Genomic DNA, 25,829 nt, shown 5'->3' on the forward strand with positions numbered 1-25,829 from the left:
ATTCAGTGGGCTTCTGTGAGCCGTCGTCAGTGGATGGTATCAGAGAGGCTCCTCTACCGGCTGATAATGAAGTGGCGTACTGACAAACCGCTTTCATCAGATCCCTCATGTGGAACTGAGAGCATGTGAAGGCTTTCAGGGAGGATAAACTAGCAGAACCTCACTTTGCCTCCAATCTCTCATGGCCTCGCGCTGCCTCTGCAGAGAGAGAGAGGAAAGGAGGGATGGAGGGAGAGAGAGGGAGGGATGGAGGGAGAGAGAGAGAGAGGGAGGGAGAGATAGAGATAGAGGGAGTGAGACCCCCCCATATATCACGGCAGAAAAGTGCAAGACTGCATCGCTCTGAGTAAAGGGCCCAATTTGCTCTACTGTACTCTTTCCAGTTTGTCAAGTCCGGAGTAGTTTTGTCTAGTTTGCCTGGAGTGGGCCAGAGCCTCCAGTATGGCCTGTGTTTCCCCATTTGAAAACCTGGCAATTGTCTAATTTCTTCAAGGCAGAGCCAAGCATGTGATGAGTTAACTTAAGACACTTGAGTGTAGAGAGTGTGTACTAGGATTTTGGGTATTTTGTACAAAACAATATTTCCATTTCTTGTTTGTCTTGCCTTTTTCTTAAAAAAAAAGAGGAGGAATCAGCTAATCCAGTCTAACCCTGTGTTGTATCGACCAGTTTGGCCACTGAGTAGCATTTTTCTATTATCCCACCTATGAGAGAGAGAGAGGGAGGGAGAGAGGGAGTGATGTTTTGTGGAGGTGTTGTTGACCTGTCATTCAGTACATTAGGGGGCTTTCTCATTAGGAACGGGTGCTCCGCTCCGTCCTCGCTCCGTCCCTGAGGCCTGTATCAGTTCCGCAACCGTTTCCATTTCCGGGGTAGGCCTGATTGGCCGCGACAGGCACGTGACGCGCGTGGCACGCCCCCGCGGCAGCCCCAGCGGCAAGCGCGCTACTGCTGGAGTTCACTTCGCCGTTGGCGAAAGCAGGATGAGAGAGCGTAGATTTCGCTGTGTATCATTTAATCATTTATCATTTAACATTTGAAAGGCATACATTGTTGTCATACAGAAGTACAGAATACTTTTATCCAAAATGCTTCTTACTGTTACACTGTTAGAGACTGTGCTAGACAAATGAATTACTAATTCGGTCAGAAATAACGTAACTAATAACGTTAGTAAGCACTGCTTATATGCTTATTATGTCTGCGGGGTACAGTAAACGTTTCTCCCGGTACATTCTGAAGAGCACACCGCTGTATGTTGGAGAACCAGCGGTCTTCCTCTCCTCCTCACTCGAGTGAGAGCAAAGCCGTGCACAGCTCAGCCCTGTGTGAGACGCGAGGAGGAGATGGGAGTCCTTCCAATCGGAATATGTTGTTTCTTTACACATATGTTGGATTATGAATATGTCTTTATAGCTACAAATGAATGACTAATTCGGTCAGAAAGCAGTAACACAACAGTTGCAATGTTGTGTTACTGCTTCTCGCCATAAGCCCCAATAAGACCATCACCAGAGCTCAGCGATGCCGCTCGCGTGAGCATATTCTCCCCGCTGGTGATCGCAGCACGGAGGGTCGCGGACCAGCCTGGCAGCATAGCTATAAAGACATATTCATAATCCAACATATGTGTAAAGAAACAACATATTCCGATTGGAAGGACTCCCATCTCCTCCTCGCGTCTTACACAGGGCTGAGCTGTGCACGGCTTTGCTCTCACTCGAGTGAGGAGGAGCGGAAGACCGCTGGTTCTCCAACATACAGCGGTGTGCTCTTCAGAATGTACCGGGAGAAACGTTTACTGTACCCCGCAGACATAATAAGCATATAAGCAGTGCTTACTAACGTTATTAGTTACGTTATTTCTGACCCAATTAGTCATTCATTTGTCTAGCACAGTCCAGTGGCGGCTCGCCACTAGGGGCGCAAGGGCGCCGACCCACCTGCTGGCCAGCTGCTGTTAAATCAGAGAAGAAGACAATAAAACTTTTTCGTTTTTGTGTTTTATAGCCCTATAAATAATATAAACATGTTTAAAATGAATAATATTTACTCATTTTAAGTGTTTGTATTTCCAATGCACAATATAACGTTATTATCTAAATTAAAAAAAAACATCGTTTTCATGAGCAGGAAGTGACGTTTTTTTTAATTTTTTCGCATTTCTCGCCCGGGCTAGAAGCGACAGCGCTCTGAGTGCGCGTCACAGTTTGATCGCTGTCTCCGTCACAGCCAATCAGTGCATACGGCGTTGTGCGTTGAAATATGACTTATGTTGGAATCCGAGCGCGATTTGAAGCGGTCTAGGCAGCAGCGTGAACTTCCGTGAAGAATTTCCATAGCCGCATTTTCGTGGAGACGCTCTCTGATTGGCCGACGCGATGCCAGTTTTTTTTCCATAGCCGCATTTCTCGGGTTGGCTTAGAGAGAGAATGCGCCAGGTTTATTCAAGGACTGAGTATTTTCATTTCGATTTATAGTTAGCTAAAGCTACCACCATGGAATTGGATAATTCTGTTAAATCCATCAAATCAACACCGTTTGAAAGACGGACAAATCATTGGCCGAATCCAATTTCTAGGTTATTATTCCTAGGTTGGTCGGTGGAGATAGTGTTGTTGTGAGAATGATGCAGGCAGCTGTTTGTCTTAGACGAGCGTACCGTGACTGCAAGTTCTTTAGACTGTTAAGCTTAGGCACTCTTTCAAAGTTGGTTAAGGTTAGAGTTTGTCTTAGAGCATGGCGATAGAACGCCAGGTAGTTTGCAGGCTGTTCGAGGCGGAAATGGACAAAGACACAGCTCTTCACTCACACAGCTTGTTGGCTAACAACAAGCTATATGGATGCGGACAATGGATGGACATCAACACAGGCTGGATGGACAATGCCATGGAGTGGATATACTTTATCAACAAGCCAACAACAAGGTAGATTAGCGATCTTAACTCTAGTTTAATACATGATACGTTGTCTACTGATGCCGCATAACGTTGTAACGTTACAGCTACTGCTAGCTGTTAGCTCCGTTCTTAGCTGGCCACTTTTATAATTACTTCATGGAAACGGAGTAACGTTAACGTTTAAACGTTATGTCGAGGTCATACAATACTACAGTCGACATAAGGTTAACGTTACCCCGTTTCCATGAAGTGTTTAAATAGCAGCAATCTTGTTGAAAATGTAACTTTACTAAAATTCTCTCTCTCTCTCGCTCTCGCTCTCGCTCTCTCTCTCTCTCTCTAATTTCGCCGCATGTGGGACATAACCACTCAGACAATGAATGGTAACTTGTTTAAAATAACGAGCTTTACAAATGTGTTTATTATTGAATGGATCTGACATCATCTGAGAGAGAGAGAGAGAGCGAGAGAGAGAGAGAGAGCGAGAGAGAGAGAGAGAGAGAGAGCTGTGCGTGTTTGTGTTGGGCTTTTTTTACCAAACATTTGCAAAATGTTTGGTATAGCGCCCCTAGTGGCGAAGTACCCAGCGGCCGCCACTGGCACAGTCTCTAACAGTGTAACAGTAAGAAGCATTTTGGATAAAAGTATTCTGTACTTCTGTATGACAACAATGTATGCCTTTCAAATGTTAAATGATTAAATGATACACAGCTAAATCTACGCTCTCTCATCCTGCTTTCGCCAACGGCAGCGATGTGAAAGGCGAAGTGAACTCCAGCAGTAGCGCTGCGCGCTTGCCGCTGGGGCTGCCGCGGGGGCGTGCCACGCGCGTCACGTGCCTGTCGCGGCCAATCAGGCCTACCCCGGAAATGGAAACGGTTGCGGAACTGATACAGGCGTCCCTGAGTGCGAACTCCCCCCATCCCTCTCCCCCCTCTGGTTTGTGTACACACTGCAGTCTTGGTTCGCTTCGGGTTTTGTTTATGGTTTGCGTTTTGAGCGTGTAAGCTGCCGTAGGCGATGATGTCACACTCGAACGTCAGCACATGAAGAGTTGAACACACGGTGATGGAAACTGGATGCCCGATATAAAGAAATGATTCAAACGAATAACTAATAAATATGAAGTTATCTTTGAAACTCTGTTGTCAAGCCTTGTCAATATAACCCCCCCCCCTCCCCCCAGTGGCGTTCAGGTGGCGTAGCGGAGATTGCGCCCGTCACCAATGCAAGAGGCTGCGGTCTCTACTCTCAGCATTGCTTGGGGCTTGGGCTGATCGCTATACTAACTCGTTTGGCTGGGTTAGGGGGAGGGCAAGTCATGGGTGGGAAACTGGCGTTGTGGACAGCGACGCCTACAGGTCAGGTCTGGGCGCTTGCTCAGCGGAGGCAGGACTTGATGAAGGCAGCGTGACCTCCCACGCGTTACACTTCACCAATGAGAGTCCTCGCTGCCAGGTGAAAAAAGAGTCACTGGCTGTCACCGCGTGTGTCGGAGGAAGCGTGCGGATGACATCAGGATTCCCTTGTACCGACCAGTAGGAGAACATGCGCACAACAACCAGGTAGGGGAGGGGGGGGGAATTGGCACAACGACTAAATTGGGACGGGGAGAAAAACAGAGAAAGAAATCGGAGAAAGAGAGGATAAAAAAAATATATATATATATAACCCACCCCCTTTTCTCACGAATGGAACTGGTGTCGTGGAGTCCGCTTTGAGCGTTTTCCAGGGTTAGCGGCTAACGCTAGTTAGCTTAGCCTAGTCATGGGCTAACTTAGTTAGCAGCTAACGTTAGCCCATTGCTCGCGTCAATTATTATATTGCATGTTATTGAAGGTCCGCACTGGTCTGTGTCTAATGAAATTACAAGTGCATGTCCAGGGCTTGACATTAAGGCTCGTCCTATTGTCCGGGACAAATAAAAAAAAAAAGTCGGACAAGCATAATACAATTGAACTTGTCCGACTGGACAAGTAAAAAAAAAAATATATATATATATATTTTCCCCAAACGAATAGTAACGTTATTCCATCTGATCAGAAAGTGCCTGTCTCACAGTGTCACACTGGTAACTCTCAATCTTTGTACGTCAATATTACTTGTCCCGGACAAACGGTGAGCGTCTTCCGAGTGCTCTCTTAGTAGTTGACCGTGGCACGAGACCCGCAAAAATATCAGAATGTTTAATAAAAGTTCCCGTGATACTGGCCATTCTCTCAGTCAAGGGAGCACTCGCAAATAGAGAACAACTATACAACTATAGGCGTAGACCAGGGTTTAACCCCTGGTCATCAAGAGAGAGGGGAGATGAGGAAGATGAACTGGTGCTGATGGGGAGTGAAGATGAGCTGGAGGACTGATCATACAGTATATACCCCACACACACAAATGCACACACACTGTTTAAGTTATTAAATCATAATTGTCCAAATCTCGTCGGTTTTATTTATTTTTTAATAGGCCTTTATTTTCACAAGTACATTTCGGACAAGTAAGTTTAGCTTTCGGACAAGTAAAATATCTTAAAAAAGTTTATGTCAAGCCCTGATGTCATTTTAAGGTCCGTGCTGGTCTGTGTCTATAATGAAATGAGAGGAAAGCTCTGCGCTAAAGCAAGCCTCATCTCAGCCGCGACGTGACAACACACTCGATGTTATATAAAAATAATCTCGCGGTCTACTTTAAAATCAGCCTGCAATCTACCTGTCGATCACGGCCGACTGGTTGGGCACCACTGGTCTATAGAAATAAATGCATTCGAACAAGAAACCAATGTATAGACATAGCAATGGCAAAAAAATTGCCAGGCCTAATGCGAGCCAGGGAAGTCTTGGGCTTGTAACGTGGCTTCATCTCGAAGTTTTCATCCACTGAGCCGTGAGGCTCAACATGCTTGTTTGGTTGAGGTCTGAACTCGCCAAATTGCCCATAAACTGTTTTTGTGGGTTGTTGCTGTATGTTTTTATCTGCCCAAAATTCATGAAAGCATTACAGTAAGCTTGCACACCACGCCCCGCTCCTCGTCGGGGACGCTGGTTCGCACCCGAGACCACCTATTCCAGCGGTCCAGGTTTGGAGCAAATCAGCGTCCCCGGGGACGGGGGGAGCGTTCTCATCACGCGATATTTTGGTGCGATCGCGCTCTGATTCTACCCCGATGGCTAGTGTGAAAGCCCCCTGAATTACCCCTCCAAAGCTTTTCAGATATTTCCCGCGACCACCTCCCAATTTGTAAGGGGAATGCTTGAATCATGCTGGGGCTGTAACCTTGGGTGCACCTAGAAAATAATTCGGAACGTTTTTTTTGAATTTCCGCAGATCCATTCCAAGGTTGGCCTTAAAGCAACAAAGCAGTTGGAGGGGTTTGGGGTGTATTGGGGATGTGTGTCTGAGAGAGATTGAGTTCAGAACTCCTCTATTGGAGATGTTGGTCTCTGAACCTATGCCTCAGTTGAACGGGGAGCATCCTTGGTGGAGCCAGAATTCATAAAAAACGTATATGCCACTTGACAACTATGTTTTTTCTTGTGTGTTGGCTCATCCTATTATCTGAGCACTATAGGGTTGCAGTATCCTTGGATTATTTTACAGATGAAGTTGGATTGCTTCACTTACTCTCTTCTGTGGATAACGTTGACAATAATCATGTCAAATTTGATAAAAACAGAAGTAGCCTCATTTTAAGCTATCCTATGGGGGCTGCCATGTTTCTTTTGTCATGGACACGCAGTGTCACTGGTTTGATCTTTTCTGGCAGTTCACTATGCTTTTATCAAACCAGTGACGCAGCGTATCCATGACAACAAAAAAAGGCAGACTCCATGAGGCAGATAGCTTAAAATTAGGCTACTTCCAAATCTATTTATTAATCTATAAACCTGTTTCATCAAATGTGACATGATTATTTGACTTGCAATTTGCAAATATAAATTTCACGTTGAATGACGACGATGATTTTGAGTCTTTCCATTCCCCTTTAAAACACAGAGCCATGTCATCAAGTCAGAGCAAATGTACAAAATGTGAAAACAATACATTATATAAAAGGCATAATTTCTACTACACAAACACAGGGATATGCACAGTGAGATGTCTAATTAACCTCTAGTAACAGTCCTCCCTGCTGCATGTGTGGAGTCACCCTCCACGAAACATTCTACTCTGATGCATGCTGATGCAACTACGTGACCTTGGCTGTTGGCTCCTCTGGTACTTGGGTGGGTGTAGCCAGCCTTTCACAGCACTACCTGAGGTTAAGGAAGCCTGTGTGGGTTGGTTGTTGGTACGGTGCTGCAAAACCCATCCTCGGGTGAACCTTTTACACAAGTCGTAGGCATCAGATTGATGCACAGAGAGAAGGACGCCCTTGAAACTAGAGATTTTCTTTTTCTTGACCATCTGCGTATTCTAATGACTCATGTTGATGATATCATTACTATGGTTGATTATTAAACCGATGTAATTACTTATCGGCTTCATTTTCTTCTGCACACGCATGTATCTGCTTTCGTGATATGAACTTACCTGTGAAAAATGGGTTTAATTTAAACAAGCGCTAACTGTATGAGAAGACAATTTCTCCATAGTGTCATCTCACTTTGCAGAAGTAGTGTCTGGGTTTTAATCACTGTAATACTGTAATGTGCTCCACTAGATGACCGGACTGAAGAAATGGCTGAAATTAGTGATTATTCTGTAGTCTTTAGACATGCCTTTTGTCTTCACCTCATCTAGGCTATAGTTTACCGTTGCATGTTTTAATAGGGTTCTTAGATTTAGTACCGCTTTTCACCTTGGCATGCGTTTTGCTGCAGAAAGCGAACTGTTCATGTTTTATTGAAACAACATACGGGCGAATAAAGATGAGAGCGTAAAGAGCTTTAAAAAACCTAGCATGCCAACACGACTGCTAGTAGATGCCAAGGGATTCGGATCAAATGTCTTTGAAGCAGGTACAAAAAATTGAAATAAAAAATCTAGTTGAAAATCGTTATGGTTGACTTCATGCGTTTTGGGCTTGGAGTTTCTCAGTTGTAGCAGAGCTGGGTGCAGGTGAGCGCCGCGGTGCTCCACTGTGTTCTTTGACTGCTTTTCAAATTTGGCTGTACACCCGTACGGTGGAGAGAGTGGAGAGTGGAGAGGAGAGAAAGACGAAAGTCGAAAGGTTTGTTCGGAGGTCAATAACCAAATACTGAAATGCAACCAGATTGGCCTATACTGTGTTATATGAGAGCTTAAAGAGGAACAACAGCAATCTTTGGAAAATGTGTATTAAAAAATATATATATATATATATATATATATTTTATTTATTTTTTTTTTTATAAAGGCCTGCACTGTAGTGTTGTCAACATTTTGACTTAGTTAACGATACCAGCCTTAGTATCACGATACCGTCTCTAAAATAATACCACAGCAAAAACCTAAAATATCAGGAAAAGTAATGGAATGGAATATTAGATCATGGAAAATCCTTTATAAAATGATTTTAGCCCTTTCACTACCACACTACCAAATGGTTAACCCTTTCACTGTGACAATACAGAAGGTTAACCCTTTCACAGCCACACTACAGAAGGTAGTTTTGTAGTTTCTTTATTAGTTGTCATACAGAAATACAGAATACTTTTGTATGAAATGCTTCTTTCTGTTTTGCTCCTGAGAGTGTGCTAGAAAAAATAAAGATGGTATAAAATAAGTATAATATAAGTATAAAATAGAAAGTCAAGTACGTAAACAAGTGTAAACAAAAAAAAATCATATACATATATATACAGTATATACAACATATACAATGCAGAGTAGAGAAGGTAACTGAGTTACAACAATATACATTATAGTGTGGAAATGGTGAGGTTTAGCTTGTGGTGCCACCTTGTGGTGGTGAGGTGCAATGAGGTATGAGTTGATGTGCATCTCTTACCAATAAATATAAAGTGTGTTAAGTGTCTAAAGTGGGTACAGTGGGTGCTGCAGTGAGTTGTTTGTTTAAAGTGAGTGTGTATGTATGGATGTGTGTGCTGTGGGTGTATTTGATAGTTTGTTACATAGTGTTATTGTTCATTGAGCATCCTGATGGCCTGGGGATAGAAGCTCCTTCTGAGTCTCTCTGTGCTTGCCATGAGACTCCGGTATCACTTGCCTGACCGCAGCAGTTCAAAGAGGCAGTTGTTTGGGTGGCTGGGGTCTTTGATTATTCTCTTAGCCTTACCCATGCAGCGCTTGTTGTAAATGTCTTGGAGAGTGGGAAGCCCCCTCCAATTGTGAGTTCGGCTGAACGGGCCACTCTCTGTAGTCTGCTACGGTCTTTTGCAGTGCTATTCCCAAACCAGGAGGTGATATTGCCAGTCAGGATGCTCTCTATTGTGCATGAGTAGAAGTTCTTAAGGATTTTCTGACTCACTTGGAACTTCCTTAGGCGCCTAAGGAAGTAGAGGCGTTGCCGTGCCTTCTTGATAACACTGTCAATGTGTGTGGTCCATGTCAAGTCCTTGGATATGTGGACTCCGAGGTACTTAAAACTGTTCACTCTCTCAACCGGTGCCCTGTCAATGCTGAGGGGGCTGTAGTCCCTGCCCCCCGACCTCCTAAAGTCCACAATCATCTCTTTTGTTTAGCTGACATTCAGGGAGAGGCTGTTCTCTTAAACCTTTCACTACCACACTACAGATGGTTAACCATGTGGTAGTGAAATATTAACCTTCTGTAGTGTGGTAGTGAAAGGGTTAAATAATAATATTTTGGTGCTGTTGAAACTTGAATAATCTAAATAATAAAATTATTGATACTATATACTGATACTATACTGTAGCTAATCTCCATATATTTGCTCGGATATTGGCCTGACTTCACCGATCCTCGTACCCGATCCAGATTCCCTAGTAGGGCTCCAGATTGCAACCATTAAAAAAAAAAAAATGCTATGAAGAATTAAAACTAATGGTGAGAGTATACCCCCGTTTTTTTAATCATGCTGTATATCACATTCACTTCTCGTTCAGGAGGATGTGTGCGTGTGCACGCTCTCGTTGAAATTCAGAGTGGTCAGCCAGTGTGTCTCGCTCTCTCGCTCTCGCTCTCTCTCTGTGTGCCACAGACAGTAGTCCCAAAATTACGACGATCAGGAAAATTTTGTCTAATTAGTAGGCGATGCAGAGAAAAAGGCAAACTTCTCCGAATGACTCGTGGCTCAGCTGAAGAGCGTTAAGCAGCAGAATCATTAGACTTCCAGTCAAACGTTTTCAAAATAAGGGTCCTCAAGTCAAGGTATATTGTGAACAAAAAAGTATAAAAGTGAGTATAGAGGTTTTATCTTTTATACTGATTCAAGGTTTCCAGCAGTAAGTAGGCTAATCCAGCCTTACTCAGCACGATGGAGGCCTATTGCTTCCAGTTTGTATTTGAAGCTACTTAACCTCTTAAGCCCTAGCCATATTTTTACAAAATTCGCCTAAAACTACATATCCAAGTAAATGGAAGATTGCTCCACTTCTACAAGGTCCATTTGCATGTTCTTGGTATCTAGGGACATCTATGGACCTCGGGGAATGTATTTCCAGTGGCAGATATATTGTGTCTGTTACTATGCTTGAGTAAATACTAATGAACCAAAGGCGAATATACTTTTACATTTTTATTTTTTTATCTTTGAAGGTGAATAACACCATGCTAACATTGACCAGACGTGAAAAATGTAGCTCATTCAGCACCTTCTTGAGATCAAGTGTACAAAAAAAAGCTAATTCATAAAGGGCAGATGATTTACAGGGGGTTTTGTAGATACAGTACAGCATTTTGCCATCCGGACACATGCGATTTTAAATATGAATATAGAATATCAGGCCTATAAATGACCTTATTATGGCCAAGTCATACATTTATGGATCGGGCCAAATCTCCTCTTTCCAATGGCAGAGTTCAATCTGGATTTAGTACCACCAGGGGCCCGTTACAGGGCAGCAAAGACGGTGAATGGAATCTACTGTAAGTACAGTTACTTTTTTATAATTTAAATAGCTCCGCCATTTTTCATCAGATTGAGAATCGTTTATTTTCTAGACGTTGCAAAAGCAACTCCCTTTCCCAAATGTATTTACACAAAACAACCTCTGCATTTAGATTCCATATTCAATCCATAATCAATAATCAATCAATCATATTTATAGTGAACTATGCCCAATGCATTCACAGGTAGTTTGTTCAGTGCATAACATCGAGCCACATGGTTAATATTTCCTCTCATAATCACTTCAGCAACAGGTAATTTCCAAACTTGGAACAGACACAAGGCAGAATTGTCAGTTATCCAACACCACTATATAGGCCTACACAGAAAGATGGACCTCCAGAGCAAAGTTACCAGAACTCTTGATTACACCAGAACAAGTTCTTCAGACACGCCCCCAATGAACAAATAATTGATAATAGACCAAGTATGTGTTCCACAATCATGGAATAGGGTTCTGTCCTCTGGCATGGCATATTGTATCTAGACTCAAACCATTTGACAGAATTAGTTGAATCTAGCTGGATAACAGTCCCTCCCCCACTGACAGGGGCCTTTTTAGGGAATGTGTCGTGCCTCAGTACTGTATGTTTTGTCATTGTAAAGCTCTCAGCATGGAGGGGAGCAGGAGCTACAGTTAGTGGTGGGAGTGTAAAGCTCTCAGGGTGGAGGGGAGCAGGAGCTACAGTTAGTGGTGGGAGTGTAAAGCTCTCAGCATGGAGGGGAGCAGGAGCTACAGTTAGTGGTGGGAGTGTAAAGCTCTCAGCATGGAGGGGAGCAGGAGCTACAGTTAGTGGTGGGAGTGTAAAGCTCTCAGCATGGAGGGGAGCAGGAGCTACAGTTAGTGGTGGGAGTGTAAAGCTCTCAGCGTGGAGGGGAGCAGGAGCTACAGTTAGTGGTGGGAGTGTAAAGCTCTCAGGGTGGAGGGGAGCAGGAGCTACAGTTAGTGGTGGGAGTGTAAAGCTCTCAGCGTGGAGGGGAGCAGGAGCTACAGTTAGTGGTGGGAGTGTAAAGCTCTCAGCATGGAGGGGAGCAGGAGCTACAGTTAGTGGTGGGAGTGTAAAGCTCTCAGGGTGGAGGGGAGCAGGAGCTACAGTTAGTGGTGGGAGTGTAAAGCTTTCAGGGTGGAGGGGAGCAGGAGCTACAGTTAGTGGTGGGAGTGTAAAGCTCTCAGCGTGGAGGGGAACAGGAGCTACAGTTAGTGGTGGGAGTGTAAAGCTCTCAGAGTGGAGGGGAGCAGGAGCTACAGTTAGTGGTGGGAGTGTAAAGCTTTCAGGGTGGAGGGGAGCAGGAGCTACAGTTAGTGGTGGGAGTGTAAAGCTCTCAGCGTGGAGGGGAGCAGGAGCTACAGTTAGTGGTGGGAGTGTAAAGCTCTCAGCATGGAGGGGAGCAGGAGCTACAGTTAGTGGTGGGAGTGTAAAGCTCTCAGCGTGGAGGGGAGCAGGAGCTACAGTTAGTGGTGGGAGTGTAAAGCTCTCATCGTGGAGGGGAGCAGGAGCTACAGTTAGTGGTGGGAGTGTAAAGCTTTCAGGGTGGAGGGGAGCAGGAGCTACTGTTGGGGAAAATGTGTATATGAAGTGAACTAGTTTAATATGGGTCAACTAAGCAGTACTGAAAGACGGTCTGGCTGATGTTCTTAAAACAACTTGGAGATAGGCAGATAGACATTTCAGTACATCACGTCGTGTGCTTTTAATCTTGTACATCATATCGTGTGCTTTAATCTTGTACATCATATCTTGTCCTTTTCTCTCTCTCATACACACACATATACACGCACACATCTCACTAATCTTTTCTCTCTTTCATACACACACATATACACACACACATCTCACTAATCTTGACTCTCTCTTTCACACACATACATATACACACACACATCTCACTCAATCGCATCTCTCTTCGATGTTAAATCTGTGTCATTTTAATGTACGTCATGTCATATCTGATATAATATGTCACGTCATCATATCTGTCATGGGGGGGCAGGGCTGAGAAGGGATTTATGGGACAAGCAGAGGGATTGAGAAGTCAGAGTGTTTTTCTTCAACTGTGGTGACCGTCTGCTGATCCATAGCTTCTGCTGTTAAACCTTCTGTCCTTAAATAAATTGCCTGTTGAAACTGGAAATAACGTCTCCTGCTGTGTTAAACGACTACTCAGCCACAACACTACAGTTAGTGGTGGGAGTGTAAAGCTCTCAGCGTGGAGGGGAGCAGGAGCTACAGTTAGTGGTGGGAGTGTAAAGCTCTCAGGGTGGAGGGGAGCAGGAGCTACAGTTAATGGTGGGAGTGTAAAGCTTTCAGGGTGGAGGGGAGAAGGAGCTACAGTTAGTGGTGGGAGTGTAAAGCTCTTAGGGTGGAGGGGAGCAGGAGCTACAGTTAGTGGTGGGAGTGTAAAGCTCTCATCGTGGAGGGGAGCAGGAGCTACAGTTAGTGGTGGGAGTGTAAAGCTTTCAGGGTGGAGGGGAGCAGGAGCTACAGTTCGTGGTGGGAGTGTAAAGCTCTTAGGGTGGAGGGGAGCAGGAGCTACAGTTAGTGGTGGGAGTGTAAAGCTCTCAGCATGGAGGGGAGCAGGAGCTACAGTTAGTGGTGGGAGTGTAAAGCTCTCAGGGTGGAGGGGAGCAGGAGCTACAGTTAGTGGTGGGAGTGTAAAGCTCTCAGGGTGGAGGGGAGCAGGAGCTACAGTTAGTGGTGGGAGTGTAAAGCTCTCAGGGTGGAGGGGAGCAGGAGCTACAGTTAGTGGTGGGAGTGTAAAGCTCTCAGCATGGAGGGGAGCAGGAGCTACAGTTAGTGGTGGGAGTGTAAAGCTCTCAGCATGGAGGGGAGCAGGAGCTACAGTTAGTGGTGGGAGTGTAAAGCTCTCAGGGTGGAGGGGAGCAGGAGCTACAGTTAGTGGTGGGAGTGTTGAAAGTGGAGCTCATCCCGACGCTCCCGATTCCTTATCACACTGTGGGTTCTTCTCGCTCCGTCAATCAGAGGAGCCACGTCTCTGTGGCCTCCAGGGCTGTCGCCGCCTGTCACGCCGCTAACGGGATTAAACGATGATCGCACCCGGACAAACTATCGTTTCACACCTTTGTCTGCCTCTGTGTGTGTGTGTAATGTGTATCCGTGTCTTTTTGCGTTCATGTACACCAGTGTTTTTCTTTTTAAACGGCACTGCGTGAATGCATCTGGCGTCGACCCACACGCCTTCCCACGCCCACTACAAATAGACAGCGAAGGTGCAACATTCCGTAGCAGCCCCTTGTGTGCCATCGCTGAGGTGTGTGTTCTGCGTGTCGGTGGGCCCGGTGTCACGGGGTCTCGTATGAAACAAACAGTGGGCCTAAATATATACAGCCAATCTACCTGCGAGTTACCCTCCGCCTGGCATCCGCTTCCCTTTGTTGTCTGCTTTGCACGCTGTGCTCAAGCCGGCATGCATGCTGCACCTTGTCATCAACCTCTCTCCCTCTCTCCCTCTCTCTCCCTCTTCCCCCTCTCTGTCTCCCCTCTCCCTCTCTCTCTCTCCCTCTCCCCCTCTCTCTTCTCCCCTCTTTCTCTCCCCCCCCCCCCCCCCCCCCACCTCTCTCTTTCTCTCTCCCCACCCTCCTGGCTGCCTGTTCCTTAATGCCAAGCAAGCAGTGCAAGAATGCGGAAGCATTCGTCACCGCAGGTACGTAGTGGCGTGCGGTAATGCGCCTTTCATTTTCCTTCGCCCAGGTGCGTGCACCGGCGGCGGCGTGCTCGCTCAGGTGCGTGCGTGCGGCCGGCGTGCTCGCGAGGTGCCCGCGCATGCGCATGAGATCCCGCCTTGGTTCGACACGAGCGGATGCCAGAAACCGCCCCTTATTCAGTATCCAGAAATAGCTCAATTGGCAAGACTGCATGGCTGTGGAGCCTACGGCTCGTTGCTGGTGAGTTCGAATCCCATCAAATATTTTTTTTTTAACGTGATTTTTTTTTTTAACGTGTATTCTTTCGCCGGTTAAGGTTAGGCATGGTTAAGGTTAAGGTTAGGCATTGTTTCGGAGTTGGTTAAGGTTAGAACGGTTAAGTTTAGGCGCTGTTAAGGAGCTGGTTAAGGTTAGAGTTTGTCAAAGAGAATGGCAATATTCTTTCTATGGTTAAGGTTAGGCATGGTTAAGGTTAAGGTTAGGCATTGTTTCGGAGTTGGTTAAGGTTAGAACGGTTAAGTTTAGGCGCTGTTAAGGAGCTGGTTAAGGTTAGAGTTTGTCAAAGAGAATGGCAATAGACAGCCTATTTCCGCGCGACAGCTCCCAAAGCGGGCCTGAAAAGAAAGGCGCTTTACCGTAGTGGCGTGCGGTGACTAATGCTTCCGCATTTTTGCACTGCTTGCTTGTCATTATGCTACACGCCTCCTGGCTTGCAGCAGGCCTTATCGGAGATAAGATCATATCTCTTTATTTGTATCTCTTTAGACGGGATCTGACGCATGCAGTGCAGTACAGTGGCTCCCAACTCTTCTTTTTTTTGGTTGTTGTTGTTGGTCTGCCCCCGCGGGTCAATTAAAAGTCATCCTATCCTCCTTCCACAGCTGTTGAGGGCTTTGTCTGGGGACAGCGCTTTGTCATTCTCCCTTCCTCTTTTACAGACTCCATAATAGATATTTGAAGTGGCAACACGGGCTAGTATAATTATTTTTTACAAGACTGTTTTGTTGTACTCTCTCTCTCTCTCTCTCTCTCTCTCTCTCTCTCTCTCTCTCTTGCTCTCTCTCTCTCTCTTGCTCTCACTAAAAGCCCTGCGGTGGAGTCTCGTCTCAAAAAGGGGACTGTTGAGATTTGGTCTGACTCACAGGAACGGTGTCACCTAAACTAACCTCTCCTTCGCTGTGCCGAGACAATAAATATTCCTTGTGTTTCCCTGCCCCCCCCCCCCACACACACACCCTGCCTCCCTTGTTCTCCACAGAACTGCTTTTTATTGGAAATGTAAATTTAACTCTTGACTCTTGTGTTTGCAATATATGTGTGTTAAAGTGCCCTGCAGTAGAGGAGCTGGGAGGCGGGGATGGTGGTGGCTCCTGGTGATGTAACTGCTGGGTTCCTTCCTGACGCACTCTTTGGTTGTTTTCACACACACACACACACGCACACGCACGCACACACACACACACACACACACGCACGCACACGCTAAAGGCTGTAAATCCAATGGCATTTAAGTTGCACTTCCCATGTGAAGTTTAATCTAAACACTCGTACTGTCCTGGCAGTCTGAGTGATTTCGGTAATGTTAAACTAAACTTCCCCCAACCCAAGTGGTCTTCTCAGCCTGGCTTCCTATAGAGCAAGTGTCGGGAACCCTTTCACCTTTTTAAGCCATGTTTTTCCTTTTACACATTTTGAAAGAGGCACAGCAATGTTTACACTTTGATGTATTACTACAGTAAGTAGTATTTTTTTATATTGTACTGAAAGATGTACTGGAAACAATACAATACCATCCATTTATTGTGCTGCAGGAACTCAGTTTGAACTATACAGCGAAATAATAGTGCACGTTATAGACAACTTAGTCATAAACATAACATAACCAATAAGGCAATATAAACAACATTCATCTCTTCAGTCATCCATCCACTCAGTCTTCTTGTGTCAAAAGTTGCACACATTTTGTTAATGAATGTGATGGCTAAGCTAGCGGACACTTGAAAGTTGATCTGAAAATGATGCAGGGCGGGTCATAATTAAAATTCAGCTTTCCCCCCCTTCAGTTACTTACCAGCCAAATGCTGCTGTCGATCATATTAAACCACAGAAGATAAGACTGTTTTTAAAAAGGTTAATATTATATGACAATTATACATTAATAATTAATTAATTAATATTTTACGTCTTCTTTCCTTTGCCCCCCCCCCCCCCTGTGAACTGTTGAAAGTTGGTGAGCCATAGGTTCCCTACCCTGCTATAGACAGAGGGTGACATGTCCTGTAAGAGAAGCAAGGCTTTGGTTAGAGAGGTGGAGGGAGTCTGTGTGGGTGTGAGAAGACCAGGTCTCTCTGGGGACATCGATCTCTCTTTTGGATCTCAGTGTGAGTTTCCCACTCCTTGCTTCCTGTTAGGGATGCAAAGGACACAAAAGGAAAGGCTTTCTGAATTTCAGAAAAATTCTAAATGGATTCCATCTACAGATTTTTATTGTAGTCTAGATATATAGCGTTCAATAAGAAGCAACGGTCTCACTGTTGTTACTTTACTTTACTCATAGTATATATTCAGATTCTAATTCTTTATTGCCAATATTTATTGTAACATATAATATAACTGATGGGGCATACAGAGCCCCATCTGCACCTTTTGATTACACTGTTTACTTTCTCATATTCTTTTATTCAGACTGTTTATTTTTATTTTCATTATAACTTTATTGCCTATATTATATCTTTCTACAAGCGCCATCGGTCCATCCCTTGTTCCCTGTATCTCCCTACCTGTGTGTGTGTGTGTGTTCATGTATATACGTGTGTCTCCCAGAGTGCAGTGCGCTCCCCTGGGTTCTTCCTCAGCATATAGGAGCAGGGTGGCCCTTTTCCCATCTGTGAGGAGCCGCGCTCTGACACGGCCTGTCCCTTCTGCTCCCTCTGAACGCTTGACACGCCGAGCGCAGAGGTCACCCTGACCTACTTCTCCCCTAGCGGCCCTTCTGCTGAGCCCCAGCGCTCCTCAGCAGGGGCGGGCGCAGTGTGTGTGTGTGTACAAGGGGGTTGTGGCGAGGTGGGGGCGGAGCTCCTTATGCTCCTCCACTGCTGTCCTGACGTGTTAAATCACTGGCGTTCGTTAGGAGACACGTTCCGCTATATGTGTGTGTGCATGTGTGTAGGAGGCAGCCCACACACTCCCCCATACACCCACACGCACACACACACACACACACGCACGCACACACACACACACACACACACACACACACACACACACACACACACACACACACACACACACACACACACACACACACACACACACACACACAGGCCTAGATTCTGTGGCTGGATCTGAAGTGCTCTGTGGGGGCAGCAGGTAGATGCTGGACAGTAGGGGTTGCCCCCCTACAGTGAGCTCTGTCTGACTCACTCGGTGTGCTGCTGTTCGTACTCCTTGAACCCCCTCTACTGACTTCACCTCCATCTTTATTTATTACTGGTCGTTTGTCGTCCGGTGCCGGAACCAACGCATCGCCTACATTTACTGAGTCCGTCTGGAAGGAAGCCCGTTCTCTCCCGTCTCTCCATCCAGGCTTGGATGCTTAATTGTGTGGATTCGGTTTCTCAAACGCTGACATGGTTTTGTTTTAAGTAGCTGTAATTGGCTGTAAGTGGGGGCTTAGTTCTTCTCCCCCCCCCCCCCCCACACTGCATCATTTGATTGCCGGATCCTCTGCATCTCTCACGCTGTACAACGATCCCTCCAATGAAAGCCAAAGTCGCTTGTCGTCGCCTCTGTTTTCTCCAGCCTTGCGTTTTTCTGCCAGCGCTGCTGTTGTGGCTAGTGTTTTAAATGCCTCATTTAACTCAAGTTCACTTGTTCTCCCCTTCAATGACTATTCTGACTGCTAGCTTCACACCAGTAGTGTGTTGGATTGGTGAGGGAGAGGAAGGGAGATGGAGAGACAGAGCGAGAGACAGAGAGAGGGAGAGGTAGGGAGAGAGAGAGTGTGGGGGGGAGAGAGAGAGAGGAAGAGAGAGAGAGATGTTTGATATAATGCAGCATGTCGTGGGCACAGGGAGAGAGTCGGAGAGAGAGTTCATTAAAAAGTAAACTCTAATGCAGTGAGCATGCCAGGGCTTGGATGGCTGTATCAATGATTTAGGCCTATGAGAAGGCTCCTTAATGGAAGGCGCCACCTTCCCTATGCGAGCACTATGCTTCCTTGTCCTCATGGCACACGCACGCCCCAAGTGTGAGCATGCACACACACTCACACACACACTCTCTCTCTTGTGTCCCGTGAATGAAAGATGGGTTTTACTTTAGGTTTTAAGTGCTCGAAGGGTGTATGACATTGTTCAGTCTGCATTACACGGTCTCCCTCCCGAAGCCATTTTGCCGCTAGACAAAGCAGCCTTGGTCGGCTAAACCGAGGGCCTCCTGTCTGTTTGTCACCATCCACTATGCATGACCATGATATCGTTCTGGGGTCACATTGCTCACTTGGTTGCGCTCTTGTCTGACGATGTACCAAGGCTGTGTTGTACAGCAGATACTGGTGTCACGCAGTCTGTCGGCGAGGCAGTGAGGCCAACAAAAAAGGGTGGGTTCAGATGTTGTAGCGCTGGCGGTGCTGTCTTTGTGGAGGACCCATGGAAGGCGCATGCTGCACCAGGCTGGTCTAGTCGTGGAGAGAGAGGGCTGCTGTGTTGGGGGCACCTGGCAAAACAGTAAAACCTACATGTACATGATACACTAGGGCTGTGTGATATAATTTAGTGTATATACTCGACTGCATCGTGCACAATTGTACAGCGCAACATTTTATTATATTATATTGTACTTTTATTTTAATTTAGTTTATATATTCCATTTTATTTTATTCTACCTTAATTGTTTGTCAATGTTGCACCAAACGACAAACTAAATTTTTGTACTGTGCAATAAAGACATTTCTGATTCTGCTTCTGATATGGCAATATTTTTCAGTATTTGATGATATTTCCAGTACAAATCACAATGTGATATGGCATTCTTTTCATGTTTTTATCTTGTAATACAATTGTCTTTGTTTCATTCAACTTGGTACATTTCTTCACTTTAACACTTCTGCAATAATTTTTTTATTAACTTAATCAACTTATGATGTCTAATATCTTGTGGATGACAGTATAGTGAAAATCAATACCTTTGCATTTGCATGGATCCATGACTGTATACCTTCTTATTCCGTATCGGCTTCCTCCTCCTCCCAGCACTACACGCACGCACACGCATGCACGAACACACACACACACACACACACACACACACACACACACACACACACACACACACACACACACACACACACACACACACACACACACACACACACACACACACACACACACACACACACACACACACACACACACACACACACACACACACACACACACACACACAGAGAGAGAGGTGTGAAACTGGAGTTTGTCCGGGTGCAGTCACAAGATGATTTAATACACTCATAAAATAGCTCATTAAGAATTTATACAAGTATTTAATTAATAACTTAATAAGGATACCCGCAATGATCTGTCAAAATAGTTTATACAACCCTGTTTTAATGAATGCCAGTTGTACTCGTGTCTACTATATCACAGGGGGGCGACAGTGGCTCAGGAGGTAGAGCAGTCGTCTGGGAATCTGGAGGTTCCCGGTTTGATTCCCGCTCCTCCCGGGCAGCTTGTCGAAGTGTCCCTGAGCAAGACACTTAACCCCTGAATATGTACTGTGTAGCCTGCTCTGCTGTAGCCTACCTGTTCTGTGTAGCCTGCTCTGCTGTAGCCTACCTGGTCTGTGTAGCCTGCTCTGCTGTAGCCTACCTGGTCTGTGTAGCCTGCTCTGCTGTAGCCTACCTGTTCTGTGTAGCCTGCTCTGCTGTAGCCTACCTGGCCTGTGTAGCCTGCTCTGCTGTAGTCTACCTGGTCTGTGTAGCCTGCTCTGCTGTAGCCTACCTGGTCTGTGTAGCCTGCTCTGCTGTAGCCTACCTGTTCTGTGTAGCCTGCTCTGCTGTAGCCTACCTGTTCTGTGTAGCCTGCTCTGCTGTAGCCTACCTGGTCTGTGTAGCCTGCTCTGCTGTAGCCTACCTGTTCTGTGTAGCCTGCTCTTCTGTAGCCTACCTGTTCTGTGTAGCCTGCTCTGCTGTAGCCTACCTGGCCTGTGTAGCCTGCTCTGCTGTCAGTTTAAACCTCCGTCTCACCCTTTGACTCTGAGCTCCATGGTCCAACTAGTCTATTACACCAGATAGTGGCTATTGCTGCTTGACCACTAGTACTGTCTTGTGTGTGTGTGTGTGTGTGTGTGTGTGTGTGTGTGTTGACGTATGTGTATTAGGGCTGACCTTCAAAGCTTTTTTTGGCAATCGAAGCTTCGGGGCCGAGCTTCGATTTTAATTCGAAGCTTAGATTTTTTTTTTTTTTTTTTTTTTTTTTTTTTTATCTTATGTTGTGGGACTTGTACAGCACTTTGGTAAACTTTGTTGTTTTTAAATGTGCTCTATAAATAAATTGGATTGGATTAATGAATTAAGTAGCCCCTTTCGTGACTGTGACACAGCCAACAAGGTTTCACTCGGCTGTGTGATTTAATTCAAGGTGGATCGCTGTTGTCGTTTGAACAACTTCAGATTTCATGGGAACTACCAATCCCCCAAATCAAGAATGTTTAAGATGAATGAATGAAGTAAGATTTTGATTATTTGAAATATGGCCTGTGTAGACTAAACTATGCACAGAATTATGTCAGTCTACAAGGTCTGGATTCTACATGGTCGAATGTAGACCTTGTAGACTCCACTACAGACCAATTATCAGTGAATGTTCATGCATTTTTAAGAAGGGCTACTTCCACAAAAAAACAAAGAACTCACAAACATCTCAGTAGCACCTTATCTAAATGTTCTATTTCATATATGGAGATTCATATTTATTTATGTATTGCATGCATTTCTACATTTTATTTCCCATTTTGTTTATTCATCCCAGTATCTTTCTTTCTTATGTGTGGAATTCTACAAGGCATGTAGGTGTGTATATGTGTTTGAGGATGATATCCTTCAAACAGGCAATAGTGATGATATAATTTGGGCAGTGCTGAGCTGGGTTACTTTCCTCCAGTGTATTTGTCCCCCGGCCCCACCCAATGGCCCCATGCGCGCGCGACCGCGCGCGCACACACACACAAAAATCGAAGTAAATTTTTTTTATTTATTTTTTTGGTTTATTTTTTAATGTTCGAAGCTTGTGCCATCGAACGAAGCTTCGAAGTATTTAAGACAGCCCTAATGTGTATACTGTACATGTGCACCTGTGTGTGTGAATGCTGCATGCCTGTTGCTTTTCATAGGAGACATAATCCACTGGTGGTCCAGAACAGGGCAGCACGGTTGGTACTGGGCTGCTCACTAAGGTCTAATGTGAGCCGTATGCATGCCCGCCTCTCTTGGCTTAACGTTGAAAATAGATTGTCTTTTAATATACTTGTGCTGTTCAAGTTGGTCATGAGCAGTAAAACTCCTGTTTTTATACATAATCAGATTGTTTTTAGTAATACTGTGCACAAGCATTACACTAGAGGTTCCAGTAGTGGGCAGCTTGAATTGCCAGGTCCTAGAACCAGCGCTTTGGGGAGATCTTTTATTTTTAGAGCATTAACTCTTTGGAATGGCCTGCCTCGGAACCTCTGCTGCATTTACAGTAGATTCACTTTTAAAAAGAATCTTAAATTGTTTTTAAATTGTTTTTAACACTGTAAAGTAATTTTTTGTTTTTGTTTTACACTAATGTCATTTTAGCTATCTTAATTGTTACAGTAGTTCCATTATGCATTGTGTGTACTGACCTTTAATCATTTTGTTTTTGCAATAGTGATTGTTTTTGTATGTTGTTTTGTGTGTGGAGTGGACCCCAGGAAGACTAGCTGGTTGCTATCGTACCAGCTAATGGGGATCCCTAATAAAATAAAATTAAATAAAATCACTCAGTCTGCACGACAAAGGGAGTTATAATGAAGGTACAACTTGAGAAGGGAACTTGTATTGCGTTATTTATTTTGTTATGATTGTTTGAAAGACTCAGGTGTGTGCAGTAAGAGTGTGTTCTGTTCCTGGCATTGTGGGCCGTCGCCTCTTGTTTGTTTGCTTTCAATTAGGGAGGGGCTATTCCTTGGTCAGGGTCAGCGCACCGACTGTTTTCTCCACAAATCAGGATTAGTTTGGCTGTGGTTCCACTGCCACTCGCCTTCCCCTCTCGTTTCCATTGGAGAATAGTGTTGTGCTGCTGGCTCTACTGGATTGCATTGGCATTTCAGAGGGATTCTACCAGCAAGATTGACAGCATCACAACGAGTGAGGGATAATTGCCTATAGTGATACCAGCAGCTCCCATCTTATGTGCTCGGGGGTCTCTCTCTCTTTCTCTCTCTCTATCTCTCTCTCTATTCCTCACTCTATATACCTCTCTCTCTCTCCACTCATCTTGTACATCCGTTCAAACTCAGCTGAGGATCCCAAAGCTTTTTAGTGGCCATCTGTCAATACTACTCCATGAGTGGAGGAGAGGGAGAGACATGTTGGCCTTTGGCTCTCTGTGACTCCACTAAGCCCACCGCCCCCTGGCGTGCTGGCCTGGCTCCAGTCAGGTTCTACGGAGGGCAGTGGTCACGTTAACCTGAACCCGGAGCACCACTCTGCAGCCACTGTGGGCGCGCTTCAACCCCCCCCCCCCCCCCCTCGATCAGGCAGATGGGTAAACCTCCTCTTTCTCCGACGGTGGACGTGAAGAGGAGCTGGTAAATGGTAATGCTGTAATGAGTGAACTTCCAGAATGAGCTACATAATTTATTTCCTGCCCCCCAAGGAGCCCGCTGAAGCATTAATTAATATCAGGCCCTGGTATCAGCAACCAGTCCAGTGTGAGATTATTTCTGGCGCTATAATCTTTTTTTTTTTTTTTATCCACTTTTTCTCCCATTTTCTATTTTTTTTTCTCCCATCCCAATTTCGTATCATCCAATTCAACCCTCCCCTGTCACGAATGCTGTTTCTTGCCTCCCACAAGCCGGCTGCAATGTGGACTAAGTCATACATAGCACAAGTCCCCTCCGGTACTTGAGGTAACAGCAGTCGCATCTTTTCACCTGCGCAGCTCGATCTCTCAGTGGCGAGGAGTAACGCGTGGGAGGCTCACGCTGCCCCCGACACTTCCTGATTCTACTGCGCAGGCGCACCAACCGACCTGTAGGAGTCCCTGTCCACAACGCCCGATCCCCACCCATCAGTTTCCCACCCCCTAATACGGCCAATGTGTATTAGTATGAACGACCAGCTAAACTGAAAGCAATGTGGAGCGCTGGGCTCGAACAGGCAAGCCCAGCGTCTCCGTCATTCGTGGCGAGCGCCTTGCCCACTACGCCACGTAGCCGCCCTCTGGCGCTATAATCTTAAAAGAAAATGTCCTTCTTTGGAATTTGATGTATAATAACTAGAATGCAGTTTATTGAGCGTAAATGAAGGATACTGTCTTTTCCTACTGGCTTGATGGAGCAGAATAGAGTGTTCTTGTGTTTGCATGGAGAGAGAGAAATCTGGACGCGGTTGTGGAGACCGGAGCTCACGCAGGGGTTTAGTCCGTTTAGTCAGGGAGATGAGTTGACCTGGATGACGGCAACTGTGACTAACAAAAAATAACAAATCAAAACATACGCGGCCTTACAAACCATCTGCCGTCTTGTCGGGCCGCCGACTCCCTGTGACTGCAGGAGTTGATCTCGTCCGACAAGAGACTTGTTCTTGTTATGTGTTATGTTTTTTGATACATGTCCACTAATCTCTCTTTCTTTTCTCTCCCCTCCCGCAGAACTCTATACGGCACAATCTGTCATTGAACAAGTGTTTTCTCAAAGTGCCTCGCTCCAAAGACGACCCAGGGAAGGTGAGCCCTCTTTTGTTTGTTCACACTGCACAGATGTCACTGTCACACGCTAAATGGGGTGAAAATAAGCCGCTGGCGTTGTGATGCAGGCATTGGGATGCTGGCGCTGTGATGATGCAGGCGTTGTGATGCTGGCGTTGTGATGCAGGCGTTGTGATGCTGGCGTTGTGATGCAGGCGTTGTGATGCAGGCGTTGTGATGCTGGCGTTGTGATGCAGGCGTTGTGATGCTGGCGTTGTGATGCAGGCGTTGTGATGCAGGCGTTGTGATGCAGGCGTTGTGATGCTGGCGTTGGGATGCTGGCGTTGGGATGCTGGCGTTGGGATGCTGGCGTTATGATGCAGGCGCTGTGATGATGCAGGCGTTGTGATGATGCAGGCGCTGATGCAGGCGTTGGGATGATGCAGGCGTTGGGATGATGCAGGCGTTGTGATGATGCAGGCGTTGGGATGATGCAGGCGTTGGGATGATGCAGGCGTTGGGATGATGCAGGCGTTGGGATGATGCAGGCGTTGTGATACAGCAGGCGTTGGGATGATGCAGGCGTTGGGATGATGCAGGCGTTGGGATGATGCAGGCGTTGGGATGATGCAGGCGTTGGGATGATGCAGGCGTTGGGATGATGCAGGCGTTGGGATGATGCAGGCGTTGGGATGATGCAGGCGTTGGGATGATGCAGGCGTTGGCATGATGCTGCAGGCGTTGGGATGATGCAGGCGCTGTGATACAGCAGGCGTTGTGATTAGGGATGCACCGAATGGGAAATTCTTGGCCGAAACCGATACCGAAAATAGAACAGTTGGCCGAAAGCCGAAAGGCCGAAAATGATTCATAGAATAGAATTTTTTTTTACCAATGTTGTGGAACATTATGATTATGGAAAAATATATGATTATGGCAAAACTTTACTTAAATAATAAATAATCACTATGGGTCCATAAAACATTTATTCAGCACTTCTGAATGCATACAGTACATTAATTCCATCTTTTCTCTGGCTGCGCAGCGGACATCTGTGCTCTACTGAGCGCACCTTTCTAGTCCCCAGCTGAATGTGCTCGCTTGACTCGGCACAGTAGACGCGCGACAGACAGACAGCGTCAATGTGAGAAACACAATCCCCCCCCCCCCCTCTCGCTCTGAATAATATGCATATTAGATCACTCAGTGATTAACCGCGACGGGCATATAGTAAATAAGGATATAAAAGCATGTTAAAGACGCATTTATTGGACGCGTTGCGCACAGAGTTTACATAGAAACAGCGCGACTCCCGACAGCGCGAC

At 45.7% G+C, this 25,829-nt stretch overlaps 1 protein-coding gene across 1 annotated transcript in view; it reads left to right on the forward strand.

Moving 5' to 3' along the window:
• Positions 1 to 25,829, forward strand: part of foxj3 (forkhead box J3) — a 182,092-nt gene that overhangs the window by 114,615 nt on the left and 41,648 nt on the right. The window contains exon 3 of the mRNA XM_084316286.1: positions 24,469 to 24,543. Coding sequence (XP_084172412.1) covers positions 24,469 to 24,543 — 75 coding nt within the window. The remainder of the gene's footprint in view (positions 1 to 24,468; positions 24,544 to 25,829) is intronic.

This window comes from Notolepis coatsorum, assembly GCF_963971535.1.
Source record: "Notolepis coatsorum genome assembly, chromosome: 6".
Lineage (NCBI taxonomy): Eukaryota > Metazoa > Chordata > Actinopteri > Aulopiformes > Paralepididae > Notolepis > Notolepis coatsorum.